Below are 18,534 nucleotides of genomic sequence, written 5' to 3'. Positions count from 1 at the left end.
ACTTGGGGGTCCAATGACAAGCTGAATTGTTCTAGTAACACTGTGGAACTATATAGGATAAGGCAGAGCAGACCCTTGTTTTTCTTAGGAGACTGCATTCCTTCAATGACAAACAGTAGTCAAAAGTGTGTCAAGAAACGCGACAGGGGGCTTCTTTACACCAACAGCAAAATACCTGCATAATGCATCACTCTGACTGGGACTGACAAGTCAGAAGTTTTCTTTTCTTTTTTTTTAAAGTTTCTTCCTTTATAGTCATTCTGGTATGTGCTCAGATCATAGTGTTTGTGTGTATATATATATATATATATATATATATATATATATATATATATATATATATATATATATATATATATATATTATTTTTGTATATATGTAGTTAAAGAGCTTCTCTGTAAAATGCTAATTTTCCCCCTGGGGACAAATAAAGTTCTATCTTAATCTTTTAGTGAAATCCCTAATGTGTTCTTTAACTCTGTGATGGCCAGTGTGATTTTCTGTTGCGTAGCATACTGGTTCAGTAACATTGCTTCAGGAGGAGCTCCTGTTGCACCCTACGCCACTGTGTATGATCTTATTCAGAAAAAGATCCCAGTCACCCCACGGGAGAAAGACTTTCCAAGACTAAGGTCATAAAGCTTATGAAACTATTTCTGGACAAAGGCAGAACCGTAACAACCAGTGGCGTAGCTACAATGGGGCAAGGGGTGCAATGCACCCTGGCCCCGGGCCTCGGGAGGGCCCATCAGGCCTCTTTTTTTTTTTTTTTTTTTTCGCGGCGCTCTCATCAGGTGATCAGGGCATCAGACCATCAGTCACAGTCAAATTAGTTAGACTGATCGTATTGCTTATTAATTTAAGTAACTTTGTAGTAAGGACTTTCACATGTCCGTATTTAGCGATTTTAGCCACCGTCAGTCAGCATTTTTACATTTTCCCACAATTACATTATTTTCATTAGCGCCGTCCGACTCGGCCGGGCAGGGCGGCACATTGTGTACAGACGGCGGCGGCTAAAAACAAAGCGACATGTTCGCTTCATTCTCCGAAAGGCTATAGCTTAGTTATGAAGCAGGCAAGCAGCTTCCCACGATCGTCGACGAACGGCTTACCGCTTCTGTCTATTTCTCAGTCAGTTCTGTTAGGTAAGTGAATCGATCAACATCAACATCAAATGGCCGTATGTCGAACAGCTATTGTTCTATAGTACTGGCTGAGACAACAGACGAGTACAGTGTATATACACTATTAGGCAATAACGCCAAGTCGCCAACACACGTCTGTTTTTGCGCTTTACAAAACAAAACTATATTTTTCTCCGAACATCGTTTTTAATGGTTTCCTTCTCAATCTATCTTGTCTTCAAGCATTTCAGCAGCGAGAACCCCCCCTCCGGAGCGGGAGCGCACGAAGCGCGCAGGTTTGGGGGCCCATTCAATGATGATTGCACCCGGGCCCCTGTGAACCTTGCTACGCCGTTGGTAACAACAGTTGCGTGAAGCTTTCACCTGCAGTCACCTAAAGTCCCTTCAGTACACACGTACTGTGTCAGCGTGCCAGTGTCGATCAAACACAGGAAGCTCTGCAGTCTACTTGTGACTTTACGCTGTAGGAAAATAAGTAAATAAAACAAGGTACAATAAATAACATTTGATCTTGCTTTTATATAAGTAATATATACAAGGTTTTCATATTTAGACCATCACAAAACATAATCACATACAGGACTTTGCACAATACCTTGGCGAGCTCTGTAAGCCATGCTGTTTCGTTGAAGGACAGGTGTGGGGGCAGACTGACTAGCAGGATAACGCCCAACCTGTTGCTGCATCCAAACGGTGCCATCTTTCGCCTTTGCGCCTGGTGTAGCTGCATTGTTCTTATGTGTGAGTGGACATTTCTTGCAGGGAGGGCTTCTGTTTTCTTTCTCCGATGCAGAACCCTCGTCCTCATCTGAGTTCACCTTTTGCTATAGCACATATTTATTTGAAAACTAACACTTTTAGATTGGGGCGAGTGTGAACGTGACTGACAGAATAAAACTGAATAAAAAAACAAAAACAAAAAAAAAAACGCTAACCTTTAGAAGTACCATACGTTTACACCGACTGTTACAGACTCAAATCAAATGTATGTTTTTACTTTATAATAGTAAGAATAAGTGCAGCTCACTACTCAAAACAGAGGCATCCGGGATTGAACCATGAACATCTTGATTATCAGTCTGCAGTTCTTACCGCTGCACCACCAAATCAGTCGTATTAAGGCCATGTCAATGTGGCACACTAACGCAAGTTCTTTTTCTGCAGTTATATTCTTGAATAAAAGCACACTTGTTTTGTTATACTTGTACCTTTTGTGAAAGTGCTTATTTGATATTTGGACTTCAGGCTTCACACATTATACACTTCATGTCTACATTTTGTCAATTATTACTAAAACGTGAAAAACGTTTCTGTTTTAACGATGTGTTTACATAGATTGTTGTGGACACGGAACACACATGAAATGCATGCATTCCAAATAACGATATATTATTTACCCTATACAACTCACACGTAGGTAAGCAGACTTGAGCTGAGAGAACTTTCTGCCCTTTCTGTGTTGGTGGGGGATGGGATAGCAGGCTGCTTGCTGCTTGTGCTGATTGACACATTTACAACACAAAAGATGCTGATGGAGAGGTGTAAATGGATTTAAGGAGGGCCGGAATTACGAGTTTGTTCGTAGGCTGTGGTAATTCTAGTGTTAGGTGTGTAGCAAAGAAGCTGCTCACATATTCTATTTTATGAATGTCTTAATAAAGCACATTTCTATTCAGTTCTGTTTTATTTCATGGTTGAAGTACATATTTAATGTGTATTGGAAGTACTGTTAACAATAAAATGTAACATACAGTAGCATAGTAGTAGTAGCAGTAGTAGTTTGTCACATGTACAGAATGAAGTGAAATTCATACTTGCACGTCCACCCAACTAACAATATGTCGCCACTCTCCGGCACCATAAATGTGACAGAGTGCCAATATTTATGGAAGTGAGTATCCTCTTCTAAAAATCCCTTGTTCCAAGTCCCATGATGAAGTGTCAGCATTCCTCACGCCTGCCTTAGATTTACCTTTTCTGTTTGTATATTAATATTTGCACAAATGTTTTCTGTCTGCCTGCCTTCCAGATGCTACATTTAAATGCAAATGTTTTGTTTGACAATGTTTACCAAAACAAACCTGACTCATAAAAAATTATGAGCATCATTTGATTTATATTTATTTATAATGGGGAGAGAAGTGTAAATTCTTTCCAGTCACTAATTGTGTGCTTGTGAAGCTTTGCTTCTCCCTGAATAAATTGCTATGGAACAGATGTTATGTCTGATATTGAAGCAATCAAGCCAGGCAGGTCACATTTGAAATGATTTTTTTTTCTGGACTTTTTGAGAATTAATTAGATTTCTTATTGAATCACTCTTTGCAGGACACTGCAAGACCGTTTAATCAAATATCGCAAGAAAACAATTTGCATCATTTCCTTGGGGTTCATTTTGCCTCTTAAGAGTTTGCAGATTTTTTTCAGAGCCCTTTAATGATGTATTGCCAGTTATTTTTTGAAACTTTAACTGTCTAAATATTCTGGGCCCTGCCATTTTCTAAAGGTATTGAGGATGCTAAAGGATGATAACATATTTCTTATGGGAAATGGCTAGGCTGTTGAATGACTGATTACTTATGTAGAGCTGACTGCTTAACCCAAAGGCAAGTAATTACATATTTAGTGTGTATTTTCCAGCAATCCCCAAGTCAGGATAGTGTAATGCTAAGGTCAAATGTAGGTCCTGACTATGTGAATGTTACAGCGTGCCTGTCATTGCTTATTACCATCTCTACAATCACAGTGCCCACTGATGAAAGGAACATTTTAGACCTTTCAATATTGCTGGCAAAAGCTGTTGCAAGCCCCTGTCTTCACAAGTACATAAGTATTCAGCGTCTTAGATTCCAACCCCACACTTGGTCGTTGTTTCGATGGGGTTTGTAATTCCTCACTGTGTCAGATACTATGATTTTCTTCAACATCCAAAACACGTATCTTCTAAATCACAGGTAATCTGACCAAGAAACAGCAGTTTGTGAGCCTTAATGGCAGTATGTCAGAGATAGGAGTGTGTAAAATTGGGGTACCTCGGAGAACTGCCCTGTCTCAGTTGTTATATTTCAGCCAAGGTTCCTCCCTTGGTTGTGGTTCAAATGATTTTATGTCTTTTTTGTTAATTTTTTCCTTTGGTTATATTAATATTGTTGATTGTTTAAGATTCCTTATATATACTGTGAAAGATCAGCCCGGAAACAGACAGACACGGACTCCAGATGTCCCAAAAACACGCACTCTTTAAATTTGATTTATCAAGTACACACAATACCATGCACAAACCACAAGGCTCAGTCCTTTGACCTTTTCTTCAGCTGCCTCCACTTCTCTCTCACAAGCTCCGTCTTCTCCCTCCCGACTCCGGCTCCTCGAATAAAGTGAGGCGGCCCCTTTTATCCCGCCCCAGATGTGCTCCAGGTGCTCTGTGATGGTCTTCCAGCAGCACTTCCTAGTGTGGCGGAAGTGCTGCCCTTACACCCGGAAGCATTCCGGGCGTACATAGTTCTTGATTTGGCAGTACTTCCTGGTGCAGCGTAAGTGATGTTGTCTTTGGCTCAGGAACCATTCAGGTGCTTCCTGGTAGCAACCACGAAACCCCACAGGGCTGAACTTCCCAGCTCCATGGTCCTGATGGAATCCAGGGGTGCTGCTCTCTTACGTCCAGGGTGAGGTATTGCCCCTCTCCTGGTCCTTCTGGGTTCCAGGCGTCCCGGTGGGGCAAGATCCTTGGCCGTCTGACACACTACACATCTTTTACTATGTGCCACATATTTTGTGGGTGGTCCCCCAAGATGCAGGGCCACCTACCCGTAATTAATACGGGACTACCAAAGAGGCTGAGGAAAATCCATAGTCCCTTGTGGTTCATTAAATGTGCTCGTGGTGTGGTGAGTTTCTCTACTATTTTTTTTCATTATTATAATTTATTGGATTTTCTGACTTTTTGTTCTGCCTTTTTACCTTTCTTAGTTTAAGACTTTGTTTGATTTTGGGATTGCCTACTTTTAAAGGCATTACCTTCTGTCCCTTTGTGCTCCTGGGAGCTTATTTTTGTTCAGGAGAGCTTTTGTTGAAAATAGTCTATTTATTTATTAAGATTCTTCTTTGACCTTTTTGTTACTAGCTGGGATGTGATGGTCTTCCTCACTCTATTGAGAATTTTGAGTATTTCAATTTTTTTTTACTTACATGCTTGGGAACTCTACACTCTACACAATTGACTTAATACCAGTGCTTGTCCTCTACAGAAGTTCCCAGATGGTTCCTTCATCAAAGGTTGTACAATAGTACAATAGTACAGGAAGAACCACCTGCTGATCAACATCAACAAGACAAAAGAGTTTGTGGTTGACATGTTAAGGAGCCCCTGAAACCATTCACCGTACAGGGGGAGGAAGTGGAGGTGGTGTAGAGCTACAAGTCCATATGAACAGCAAACTGGACTGATCTGACAACACAGTGGTGCTATACATGAAGGGCCAGAGCAGACTGTGCATCTTGTGGAGACTCAGGTCTTTTGATGTATGCAGCAAGCTGCTAAAAATGTTTTACCAAGTCCATTGAAGCCAGTCTGTTCTTCTACGCTGTGGTCCCCTGGGGAAAAACTTGAGTTCAGGTGATATAAAACACTAGAAAAAAACTTACCATTATAAATAGCTCCATCACAGGACTGACTCCGGGCACACTGGATGCTGTAGCAGAAAAGAGGATGGTGGCAAAATTGGATGGCTTAATGAATAATTGCAATGTATCTCCATCCCCACCAAGAGGCTCCCCTTTAGAGGCTCATTCCCCCATTCCTCTGGGGTTCTTTTGTGCCTGCTGCCATTTGGCACTTCAATGTTTCCTCTCCATATTTCTTCCTTCACTCCAGATGCCATAGGAAGATAGTACAGACTTCAATACAGCACAGCTATCTTTAGCATAATACTGTATCTATTGGATTACCAGTAATGTCACACTGCACAATAATGTGCAGTGAATAGACTTGACTTGAGCAGTCCTAGTTTTCAGACTCGTTCTCTGTACGTTTAGCATTTGTTTGCTCAGAGGTTGATGCGCTTGCTGCTTCCTGTGCAGCTCTTCTTTTCTTCACCCTAGTGGTCCGCTTCTTCTCTTCTTTCGTTGGCATCTTTTCATGTTAAAACTGATTAAGTCAGTGTTTGTGTTGCAATTACTTAGTACGTTTTCTTTAATTTTTCACTTTGCTGGCATTTAAGTCTTCAATCTGCCTCAAGAATGATTTAAGATATGAAGAAGTAGGGGAAGTGACAGCAAAGATGTTAGGGATGAGAACGGCGCCCATACGCATGCACCACACGGCCGCCCAGCTGGCTGCTGCCGAGTGTTGATTCTACAACAAAATAAAGTAAAAATAAAAAGAGGAATAACTTTGGAGGTCAAACATCACTCCGGAAGAGGATAGTAGACGTCACATAGTATATGTGTGCCAAATTTCAGGTCAATAGTTCAAACGGTTTGCAAGCTACAGGTGATCTGAAATCCTGGACAGACAAACGAACAGTATTATATATAAAGATATGTGAGAATCTATTGCCTTATACTGTATTTTAGCTTGTATATCTGTATTTTATGTTTCTGCTGCTGTATGCATCTGGATTTCCCGTTAGGATTAATAAAGCATATCTAATCTAATCTAATATAATCTAATCTAGTGAAAACATGATATTTAAAATTCATTATTACAAAAAACATAGGGTCACTAACATTTAAAAGATATAATTTTCATGTGGAGTATTCCTTTATCGCAAGCATTGTTTTTATTTTAACCACAGTGTGCCAAATTTCAGAAACAAATGGTTCTAGTGAACTGGAAGGCTGTGGTTGTTTAATTCTGTATACATGCCAATAATTTATGTACTGCAGTAATTCAGTGTGAAAACATCAGAGTAATCAAACTGCTGCTGTTAATGCATATACAGTAAGTGTTAACATCTTTAAATTACTAATAATAAATCTAATAAAATACCAGTATGCTCAGTACAGATCTACTGACCTTTTTCAAAAAGTCTAATAAATACTGGTAACTGCCATTGAGCAGTTGATAAAAAGGCAATCAGATGCAAATGAAAAAGTAAGTGAAGGCTTTAAACACGTGAAAAATTACACTTAATAGAGGTGGTGTTCTATGATGAAAAAGACCTTAAGAATTAGGAAAACAAATTGGAGAATATCATTGTAAAGATAAAGAGATATGCATTAAGAATTTTTATATGTAATGAGATAAGGTGCTTTCGTTGATTTTTGCATATTGACAATGGAGGAGTTTCACACATATAGTACAGGTTAAACTGAGCTGCAATGATCCGTAACAGTTTCTAAGCTGCAATCTGGGTAGACTATTAACTGAAATCAATGATAACTGTATTCCAATACCTGGGGCTTTTATGAAACTTCCATCCTGTAACCGTAAACCCCTTTTGTTTTGACGTGAAATTCTCAAGAGGAGAATCCTTCCCTCTCCCGTCCACCAGCATCGAAGGAAGTGATCAATCAGTCAGACCCTTTTTAATGGAAAAGGTGATAACCTTTCAAAGAGTGCAACAAATTTTTGGGAAATTAAGAAATGCATGCTTGATCCCAATTTAGCTTCTTTTCAAACTGGCTTAGTAAAAAGGTTATAGAAGTTATCACTGACATTCAGGTAATAGCATCGTTGCAATAATAAATGAAGAAGGGGTGTACACCAAAAAGGACTTAATATTACATAATCTGCAAAATTGTAATGAATTTTAATGTAAAATAGTAAAACATTTTTCAAAAGATAAATGCAGAAAGGCTAGCCAAGGTTTTTTTCATTTATTCTTATTCATATCTTTGTAAAGGAGCAGCTAACTTTGGCTTCAGTTCTTGAATGCTAATAGAATGTGCCGTCATGATATTCTTTCTGTCTTATAACAGTATTCTATGCAGGCTTTGAGGGGTCGTATTCTTTTCGTTCCTCTGTAGATTAGATAGATTATACTTTATTTGTCCCCAAGAGAAAATTTAAATTTTACAGAAGCTGCAAAAATAATAATATAAATTTGTGACCCTGTGTTCGGATTCAGCGGGTTGGAAAATGGATGGATGGAGAAATGGATGGATAAGACAGAAAGAATATCATGACGGCACATTCTATTAGCATTCAACAACTGAAGCCAAAGTTAGCTGTTGTTAAAAACAAACACCAATTCCACCCAATCACATATAAAAACATCTGGCTTGGATTACAGTGAGCTGCTACTGTCAGTACAGGCTTGTAGGTGGCAGTAAGATGAAGTCAGAGCAGCTCGGATTGTGCCACAGATTTATACTGAAAGACATTAATATTTGGATAGAGCAGTGCCTGTGAAACGAACAGGTCTAATAGGCCCTGACTCCTTCTTTGAAGTCACCAGCATTCAGAAGGATTCATCACAAAGATGTTGGTAGAAAGTGAATCATTGCTGTTGATGAGTCAGCCAGGGGGCGGCACGGTGACGCAGTGGGTAGCGCTGCTGCCTCGCAGTTGGGAGACCTGTGGACCTGGGTTCGCTTCCCAGGTCCTCCCTGTGTGGAGTTTGTATGTTCTCCCCATGTCTGCGTGGGTTTCCTCCGGGCGCTCCGGTTTCCTCCCACAGTCCAAAGACATGCAGATTAGGTGGATTGGCGATTTTAAATTGGCCCTAGTGTGTGTTTGTGTGTGTCCTGCGGTGGGTTGGCACACTGCCCGGGATTGGTTCCTGCCTTGTGCCCTGTGTTGGCTGGGATTGGCTCCAGCAGACCCCCGTGACCCTGTATTCGGATTCAGCGGTTTGGAAAATGGATGGATGGATGGAGTCAGCCAGGATGATGTCACTTACTTTCTCCGGCAGTGACGTGGACAAAATCAGTTTGCAATTCAATGACTGTTATCACAGACTTAGTTTTAATTATACTGTGCTCCCTTTTTCATTAAAATCTCCTGTCGTCTTCCTTCTTTTTTCACTCATTCTGATGAAACATTAAAATATGGTCTGAAATATGAGGTGTAAGCCGGTTCTTTGTAGTACCCAAAAATCATAGTACCTGAACTTGCCGTAACTCGCTATGAGATATATCAGTTCCAACAACTTGTATGAAAGCAATTGTCCACTTCTCATGATATGAAGTCAGCCCAGGTTTGAATCCTTTCCATCTTACTTTAGTCCTTACTCTGGATCTTTGCCTCTTCTATCTCCAGATGAGCTTGTAACTTTTATCGTTGCCACAGATATTTACGCTTTTTTATTCTCAAACAGGCAACTCTTCCAACAGGACATAACGGAGCAATTTAGTCAATGGTGATGGCAGTACTACCAAGTAAATACAGGAAAGTTTAATATATCCCACTTTACATTATTTAGAGTCTTTTATATTCTCTGATGTTATTGATGTAGGCAGCCATCAGATCCTTTACGCTCACCGTGTGACATTTCTCAAGTGCGCAGCTTATCTGAGAGGTGGTTGAGGTGGGCCGGTGCACGGGTCTGTGTTGACAGCAGCATCTCTTCAGTTTAGTTTAAAAATTCATTCAAAAATGTGTGGTAACAAGCCACAGGCCAGATTTTAACATTACTAATTAAAAACATTAATTAATTACATTCAAACCATTAATAATTCAAAATAAATCGTAAAAAGACAAAGAGAGCCTCTATAAAGGCTGCCACATGGCTTGGCACCCGTAAGTGGATTGGCTTTAATTTCTTTCTGTTCATTTTTATACTGGTGTTTAAATATCAAAAGAAATTATTCTTTTATTTTAGGGAACTGTCTTTATGGTGTATATGTTTGTAAACCTCTTGCTCATTCTAAATTTATAAAGCTCACCACTCTGCGTTTCTGTTGTTCAGATAACACTGAATTCATGCAATGATCTCACAGCAGATGTCCTGCTTTATCAGTATGTAGAATCAATACCTGAAGCAATTCCAATAAGATGAATTATAAATTATTAATACTAGTATAAAGCTTTGGGTTCATTTTTATTCTGAATATTTTTTTTTTCTTAAATGGCAACCACAGACTGCAAATAAATTCCGTAACTCGATCTTTTCATTCATCATCCTCTTGTCTCCCTGAATCATAGCTTTGACTGGATTGTAAGGCTTGCTACTGCTAATGAACCCTAAACATACACTATATGGACAAAAGTATTGGGACGCCTGACTATTGAACCAACAGGGACTTTTAACGACATTGCATTCAAATACACAGACTTTAAGATGGAGTTGCAAAACCTTTGCAGATATAACAGCATCCACTCTTCTTGGAAGGCTTTCCACAAGACTTTGGATTGTTTCTTTGGGAATCTGTGCCCATTCATTCTGTGGAGCATTTATGAGGTCAGGTGATGCTCACCACCTTCACTTAGCTTTCTAAAGAACTAAAGTTAGGCTGTTATTCAACAGAAGATACTATATTTAGAAAAATTGACAACTGTGCAAAGAAATCAGTCCCTTCATACGTTCTTATATAAAGATTTCAGTTTATTCCTTCACCAAACCTAACAGTCTGCTTGAAGCATTACAATCCAAACGGTACAGTCTTTAATAATTCTTTTTTAATAATAATTCTTTGCATTTATGTAGCGCTTTTGTAATTACTCAAAGCGTCAGCAATTGCAGGTTAAGGGCCTTGCTCAAGGGCCAAACAGAGCAGAGTCCCTATTGGCATTTACGGGATTCGAACCGGAAACCTTCCGATTGCCAGTGCAGATCCCTAGCCTCAGAGCCACCACTCCGCCTGTCAACTATTACTTATTTCTATAGTCAGAGGACTGTCAGGTTATTAGACTTATATCAGAGGCGCCTTGAGCCAGTGCTGGAGATTGAATTGCTTACCCTAGAAATTAAAGTCCAGCTTCTCAACCTCAGCCCCACACTCTCTGACCATTTTACTTAAGTGCAGAAGTGCTATACTATGTACCCTTGCAGCTTTAATGTCAATTGTGATGTCACATTTCACATTTAATTTAAGGTTCCATAATACAGCATGTAAATAATAATATGAAACTCTTCCAAATGGATGAAGTTAAAACTTTTATTGAAGCACTTCATTTGGCACGTTTTATTCAGAAACCTCTGAACAACCAGAACTTGCATGGACTTACCTAAAGTTACATTAATGCACAGTGGATTGCGACTGCTGCTGGTAATTCCAAATGTAATTTTTCAGAGCAAACTTGTCTGAGTGAAAATGCACACTGATTACAGAAAATTGAAGAACCTCAACATTTCTGAAGAACTGCTCAGTGAAATGCAACAGCACTCTCAAATCAATGTATACATTCACTTTGATTAATTTTCTGTCCTACCTCTGATCAGCACACGCATAAGTGTATGGTGCTGGCAATTTTGTTTTTTCTTCAAAAATGTTCATGCATTATTTTAAAAGGTTTTTTTTTAAGTTTAAATTATTTACTCTTTTTTAGAAGAGAGCTCCTTTCTTTAGCATCCTTTTACTAAATTGAGAGTTTGGTTTGTAAAGCAATGGTGTATTTTGTGAGATCACTTTCTATTCTTGTCTTATTCTTTTTGGTTTCTCCTAGACAGCATTTAGATCAGAAAGAAATCAAATGGAGACATTTTCTTTTGTCTCCTGCTTCTCAGATTTTTCTTTTGAGACAAAATATCTCAAGTGTCTCCTCTTGAGTTTCAGCAGAGATCTCAGCAAAGTCACACAAGGGGCTCAGATTTTCCAAGTAGTGTCTTCACATTTTTTTTTTTTTGTAATTTTAATGTATTTGCATTGTGTGCTCAGTGATGTACATGGTGAAATATGTGGACAGTTATTTGTGGTAATAAAACACTTTACTATGATTATAAAACTGCAGCCGTTGCTTATGAATAATATGATTAATTGCTTTGATTGATATGGCTGTGCTCCAATTAGATCATAATAGATTCTGGATGAAAAGGCAGGCAGTGTGGCATGGTGGTTAAGAAACCAAACTTCAAACCATGAGGTTGTGAGTTTAAATCCCACTTCTGACACCATGTAACTATGAGAAAGTCACTTCACCTGTCTGTGCTCCAACTGGAAAAAAAAACGAAATGTAACTGACTGTATCTCAAATGTTTGTAAGTCACCTTGGAAAAAGTAACTAAACCATGTGAAGCCTTGAAAGAGATCGAGGAGATCTCTTTTTTGATTTTTCATTCCTATAGGTTGTCCAAAACACAAATCCACTTATGATTTGCTACTTGGTCTGTACAAAAAAAACCACAATTAAAGATAAGGCTGATTTTGCATGGAAAATAAAATGCAAACTAAAAATGTTAAACATTCTGCAAATACAATTCAAACCCCAAAAAGGTCATTTCAGATTGACCTAGGTTAATGTTGTTTGTATTGTATTGAAAGAGATAAGAGGTCAACATAACACAAAACTTGACTATATCAATATATAATGCAAAGTTGACAGACTGACTCAGTCACTCATCAAAAAAATTCTATTTCCCATTTAATTTTAAAAAGCTGAAATTTGGCAGGATGGTACAGTAATCCCTCCTCCATCGCGGGGGTTGCGTTCCAGAGCCACCCGCGAAATAAGAAAATCCGCAAAGTAGAAACCATATGTTTATATGGTTATTTTTATATTGTCATGCTTGGGTCACAGATTTGCGCAGAAACACAGGAGGTTGTAGAGAGACAGGAACGTTATTCAAACACTGCAAACAAACATTTGTCTCTTTTTCAAAAGTTTAAACTGTGCTCCATGACAAGACAGAGATGACAGTTCAGTCTCACAATTAAAAGAATGCAAACATATCTTCCTCTTCAAAGAAGTGCGCATCAGGAGCAGAGCATGTCAGAGAGATAGAGAAAAGCAAACAAATCAATAGGGCTGTTTGGCTTTTAAGTATGTGAAGCACCGCCGGTACAAAGCTGTTGAAGGCGGCAGCTCACACCCCCTCCGTCAGGAGCAGAGAAAGAGAGAGAGAGAGACAGAGTTTGTTTTTCAATCAAAAATCAATACGTGCCCTTCGAGCTTTTAAGTATGCGAAGCACCGTGCAGCATGTCGCTTCAGGAAGCAGCTGCACAGAAGGTAGCAACGTGAAGATAATCTTTCAGCATTTTTAGACGAGCGTCCGTATCGTCTAGGTGTGCAAACAGCCCCCCTGCTCAATCCCCCTACGTCAGGATCAGAGAAAGTCAGCGCAAGAGAGAGAGAGAGAAAAGTAAGTTGGGTAGCTTCTCAGCCATCTGCCAATAGCGTCCCTTGTATGAAATCAACTGGGCAAACCAACTGAGGAAGCATGTACCAGAAATGAAAAGACCCATTGTCCACAGAAATCCGCGAACCAGCAAAAAATCCGCAATATATATTTAAATATGCTTACATATAAAATCCGTGATAGAGTGAAGCCGCGAAAGGCGAAGCGCGATATAGCGAGGGATTACTGTATAATGCAAAGTTGACAGACTGACTCAGTCACTCATCAACAAAAATTCTGTTTCCCGTTTAATTTTAAAAAGCTGAAATTTGGCAGGATGGTACATCTATGGCATTACGTATCCACTAAAAAAGAACATTTTGATCCACATTACTAACCGAGAATGCTAAACCGGATGGACGCAGGGACATCTGGCCATGGGCCGTAGCCGCAAAAAGACGTACTGCGCAGGCGCCCCAAGAAATGAGGCGCCGCGAGAGGCGGCCGCGACCACAGAAAAGCCGCGACCACAGAAAAAAGGAGTGAGCACAGAAAAAAGTAGTCAAACGCAGGCGACGCACACAGCGCCGCACGAGTACCCCCCCCCCCACCCCCCCCCCCCCACACACACACACAAGCAACGGACGGGACACACACAAAGAGGAGGATTCAACAAGCCCCTGGCACACAAAAAGAAAGAAGACGCTCGCGCCCCACTAATCCCCCAGTTAAAGCACACAGCGCCACACAAATCCCGTTGCACACGAAACGGGACGCACACAAAGAGGAGGATTCAACAATCCCCTAGCACACAAAAAAAAAGAAGCCGCGAGCACCACACAAAGCCCATTGGACACGAAACGGGACAGACTACGGACATAGCACACGAAACGTACACAAAAACGACGATTCAGACCCACTACCACAGTAACATAAATAACAAATGACACACAAAGCAACATTTCTAAATGAACCGTCCGTATTAAACATACGTCATCTCAACACGTTCACAATATGCAGCATAGGTAGATCTCATTACAATGAGGCACTATTAACCGTTCAACCGCAGAAAAGGCTCCATATTAACAGTGAGTGCGATCCTCCTTATTACTTATCCATATTTCTCACGCTCAAGAACAAACAAGTCATGAATTCACGATCACAGGTACAAAACGATACCGCTCGGATAATGGAACCAAACACAATTCACACTGTGCAGCATAGGTGGATCTCATTACAATAAGGCACTATTAACCATTCAACCGCAGAAAAGGCTCCATATTAACAGTGAGTGCGATCCTCCTTATTACTTATCCATATTTCTAGAAGAAAAAATGTCTCGGCTCCAAAAACGCAAAGCTCAAATAACACAGTTACAGAAACGAACCCAAATGGACAGACACATTGAACGTAGACGCATGCAGGGCGCGTCTCACAGTGCTGCATCGAAACAGGCACGAGTTCAAACTGAAAGACCTCGCGTCTCAGACATACAGAAACGGCAGCGAGGGGACAAAATAAATAAACGCAGACGTCTACACCACGCATCTCAAATGCCGGAAAACAAGCAGGCAAGGCTCCAAAAAGAGAAAGCTCAACTGACCGACATACAAAAACGGGCAAGGCTCAATACAAACAATGCACGCCATACACTACAACGGGGTTCTCACACAGCACAAGCAAATCAATTACAGCTCCAAAACAACACGTCCCAAATACTGGACATACAACGACACGCCTCTCAAACGGCACAAGCAAAACATACACGTCACGGACATCAACGCCAGACACCTGCTAAACGCTTGCGTTAGCTGACAACTATTCTATATCTCATTCATACATCACACCAGGGGTTGGCAAGCGAAGCGAGCAGGGGGCGGAGCCCCCTAGTATACTAATATTTAGGATTAACCACTTCCATAAAAAGACAATCTAAATACCCCAAAATCTCAAAAATCACTTGATTTGATTGAAACTTGGTAATATTATAGAAACAAGAAAATTAGCTGACCTACATTTTCCTTTGTCAATATTTGCCTGTAATAATTCTGGAAGTAAGTGGGTATTCTTAAGCAGTGTGTAGTTTTATTGCCTTAGCGGTGATCGCACAGGGAAATTAGGCATGCGGTTCATGCAAATGAACACAGCAAGCTGAAGAATGCCACTGACCAATCGCACAGAGAATTAGGTCTGCTGGTGAGTGAAGAAGGAAGAAGGGCAGCTGCCCTGCCCAGAAATAAAAGAGAGGAAGTGGCAAGCTGCATAGAAAATGAGATGTGAAGTGGATGAAGCAGGGTCGAAAATGGATAATATTGATGGATATTTAGGTCTTTATGTTGTGTGTCATATACTCATATGTTATTGGTTTAGTATTTTAGATGATTTCACATAATGAAAAAAGCCAGGAAGTGCTTGTATTTTTGATCATGCTGGAGATAAAGTTAATTCTACTTGTAACATACCAAGTCAGACTTACTTATGTAACACATTATAATTACTTGATTTATTTATTGGTGGATGGATGAGTGGATGATGTATTTATCACAACTGGATTTCATGTATAATTTGTTTTTTCTTGTTTTAGTGTAAACTGGAATATCAAGCATGCATTTCAGGAAAAATGATATCAGTGAAGTGTAATGGGAGGTGTCCATGTCATTCTTATAAACCCAAGCTTAAAGAAGAAAAGAGAAGTAAGTGACAATGTAATTATTTTCTATAAATACACATATGATTTGTCTGTTTTACCTTTATTGTTTTTCTGAGCATCTGAATACATTTTTTATAATCAACTGGCCTAGGAAAAGACACAAAGCAATACATCATATTGTTCTTAGTTTGATTGACTTACACCGTATGCATATTGAAATTCCATTTTTGCTTATATTATCACTTATTGCATGGGCATTCTTAAATTGACCAAGTATTTCAAGTCAAGTCAAGTTGGGGAGCATGCACTGGTACAGTGAGCTGCCACATCCACTACACGGCGAAACAACTCAGGATCCTGGTTTGCAACCCCCCAGGAAGACACGTGGTCCAGTCCCACCCTCTGGAAATGACCCTCTATCTGTCGCAGCCAGGTGTTATGTGGGCAACCCCTTGGTCTGGTCCAGCCACTCGGTTCCCCAACAATGAGAATCTTACAAGCCGAATCACCCTCGGGGAAACGCGCCACATGGCTGTAGTGCCGTAACTGACTCTCCCTCACAATGCAGGTAATATGCCTCATTCGGGACTCCATGAGCAACCACTCATTCAACACAAAGTCAAACCAACGGTACCCAAGAATTCTCCAAAGAGACACATTACCAAAGGAGTCCAGTCTTCGTCTCAGGCCACTGGTTAGCGTCCATGTCTCGCAACCATATAACAAGACAGGAAGCACCAGGACTCTAAAGACTTGGACCTTCATCCTTTTGCATAGATATCGGGAGCGCCACACACCCTTTTCCAAGAGGTCATTAAAGGCCTAAATATTTGTTTTTTATCCAGGACACTCACAAGCCCAGACACTCAGACTCCTCACTCAGTCTCTCGAACACCCTGATCAGAGCCTCCATTGACTCCACGAAGATCACAGATTCATCAGCAAAGTCAAGATCTGTGAATCTCCCTTCACCAACAGATGCCCCACAGCCACTGGACCCCACAACCTTGCCCAACACCCAGTCCATACAAGCATTGAACAGAGTAGGAGCAGAACACACCCCTGACGAACCACAGAATCAACTGGGAAAAACGCAGAGGTCCTGCTTCCACTCTGCACAGCACTCACAGTACCAGTGTACAGGCCGGCCAGGATATCCAGCAACCTCGAGGGGATCCCACAAACCCTTAGGATGTTCCACAGGTTTTTAAAATGCTTAATGTGTCTGAGGAATCTTGTGCTAATCTTCTTATTTTGTGTTGCTTTAAGCAGCATTTTGCATGCTTTATAAAAGGTGGCATGGTGTTCTTTGTGGAAGGTGCCATACAACAGCGATTTCAGCTGTTATAATATGGCAGTAACTATGACCTGCATGACTATCAATAATAAAAGTGATTAGTTGTTTAGAAAACACAGAAAAGGACAATATTCTATTAAGTTGATACATTTGATGGCAATCTTTAAAAGAGGAGGTCTGATAACTATAGCTACATTAGGATATTTACAGGTAAATATAATAGACAACATATAATTAAGTATGAAATCCATAAAATGATAAATATATGTGTAATTGCAGAATTGTAACAATACAGATGATTATTATACATCAGTTGATACTGTTGTAATATACTGCGTGACTTATGTCCTATGTTTGGAATGGTCAGTCAGAGTGGATACAAAGAAAAACAGATTTCAAACCAATAGATAGATAGATAGATAGATAGATAGATAGATAGATAGATAGATAGATAGATAGATAGATAGATAGATAGATAGATAGATAGATAGATAGATAGATAGATAGATAGATAGATAGATAGAGACAAGAGGCTTGTGAGTACTTCGACTTATGGTGATGGGAGAAACCACCTGTAGCTCAATATCAGCAAGACAAAAGAGTTGGTGACAAACTTCAGGCATGCCGAGAAGCCTCTGAGACCAGTCACCATTCAAGTTTGGAGGACGTGGAAGTTTTTCAGACCTATTTGGGGGTTCTCATACACAACAAACTGGACTGGTCTGACAAGACAGTGGTGCAGTACGAGAAGGGCCAGAGCAGACTGCTTTCTATGGAGACTCAGATCTTTTGCTGTACACAGCAAGCTGCTGGAAATATTTTAGCAGTCCATAGTAGCGAGTTTGGTGTTATATGGCATAGGCTGCTGAGGAAGCAAATTGAGTTCAAAAGACACACAATGCCTGAACGAACTTATCAGGATAGCCTGTAACATCACAGGGATAATAATGGACAAACTGGAAGATGCTGTGGAAAAGTGGATGGTGGCCAAATTGGATGATGAAAAATGTCCTCCATCCCCTTCAGGAATAGAACTCCTGATTCTTTTAGCCACAGACTCATTCTTTCATGGTGTGTCTTTTCTGCCTGTGCAATTCAAAGTAGCCTCCCAACATCCCAAATCAAGTGCTTTTATTTTTTTAGTTAATTTTGAAATTTCTGCACAATTTACATTTATGTATGTACGTATGTATGTTTGTATGTATGTATATATTTATTTATTTATTGTTTGGTTGGTTGATTGTATTACTTGTCCAGTGATTCTATCTTTGTTTTTTATG

General features: G+C 40.0%; 1 protein-coding gene across 1 annotated transcript in view; it reads left to right on the top strand.

The window, feature by feature from the left end:
* The window catches only part of spock3 (SPARC (osteonectin), cwcv and kazal like domains proteoglycan 3), a 409,772-nt gene that overhangs the window by 318,540 nt on the left and 72,698 nt on the right, over positions 1-18,534 (top strand). Inside the window, exon 6 of the mRNA XM_028804996.2 lies at positions 15,892-16,000. Coding sequence (XP_028660829.1) covers positions 15,892-16,000 — 109 coding nt within the window. The remainder of the gene's footprint in view (positions 1-15,891; positions 16,001-18,534) is intronic.

Source organism: Erpetoichthys calabaricus, chromosome 7 (assembly GCF_900747795.2).
Source record: "Erpetoichthys calabaricus chromosome 7, fErpCal1.3, whole genome shotgun sequence".
Lineage (NCBI taxonomy): Eukaryota > Metazoa > Chordata > Cladistia > Polypteriformes > Polypteridae > Erpetoichthys > Erpetoichthys calabaricus.
Note: the sequence above shows the minus strand (reverse complement) of the source record. Positions and strands in the feature narration are given on the sequence as shown.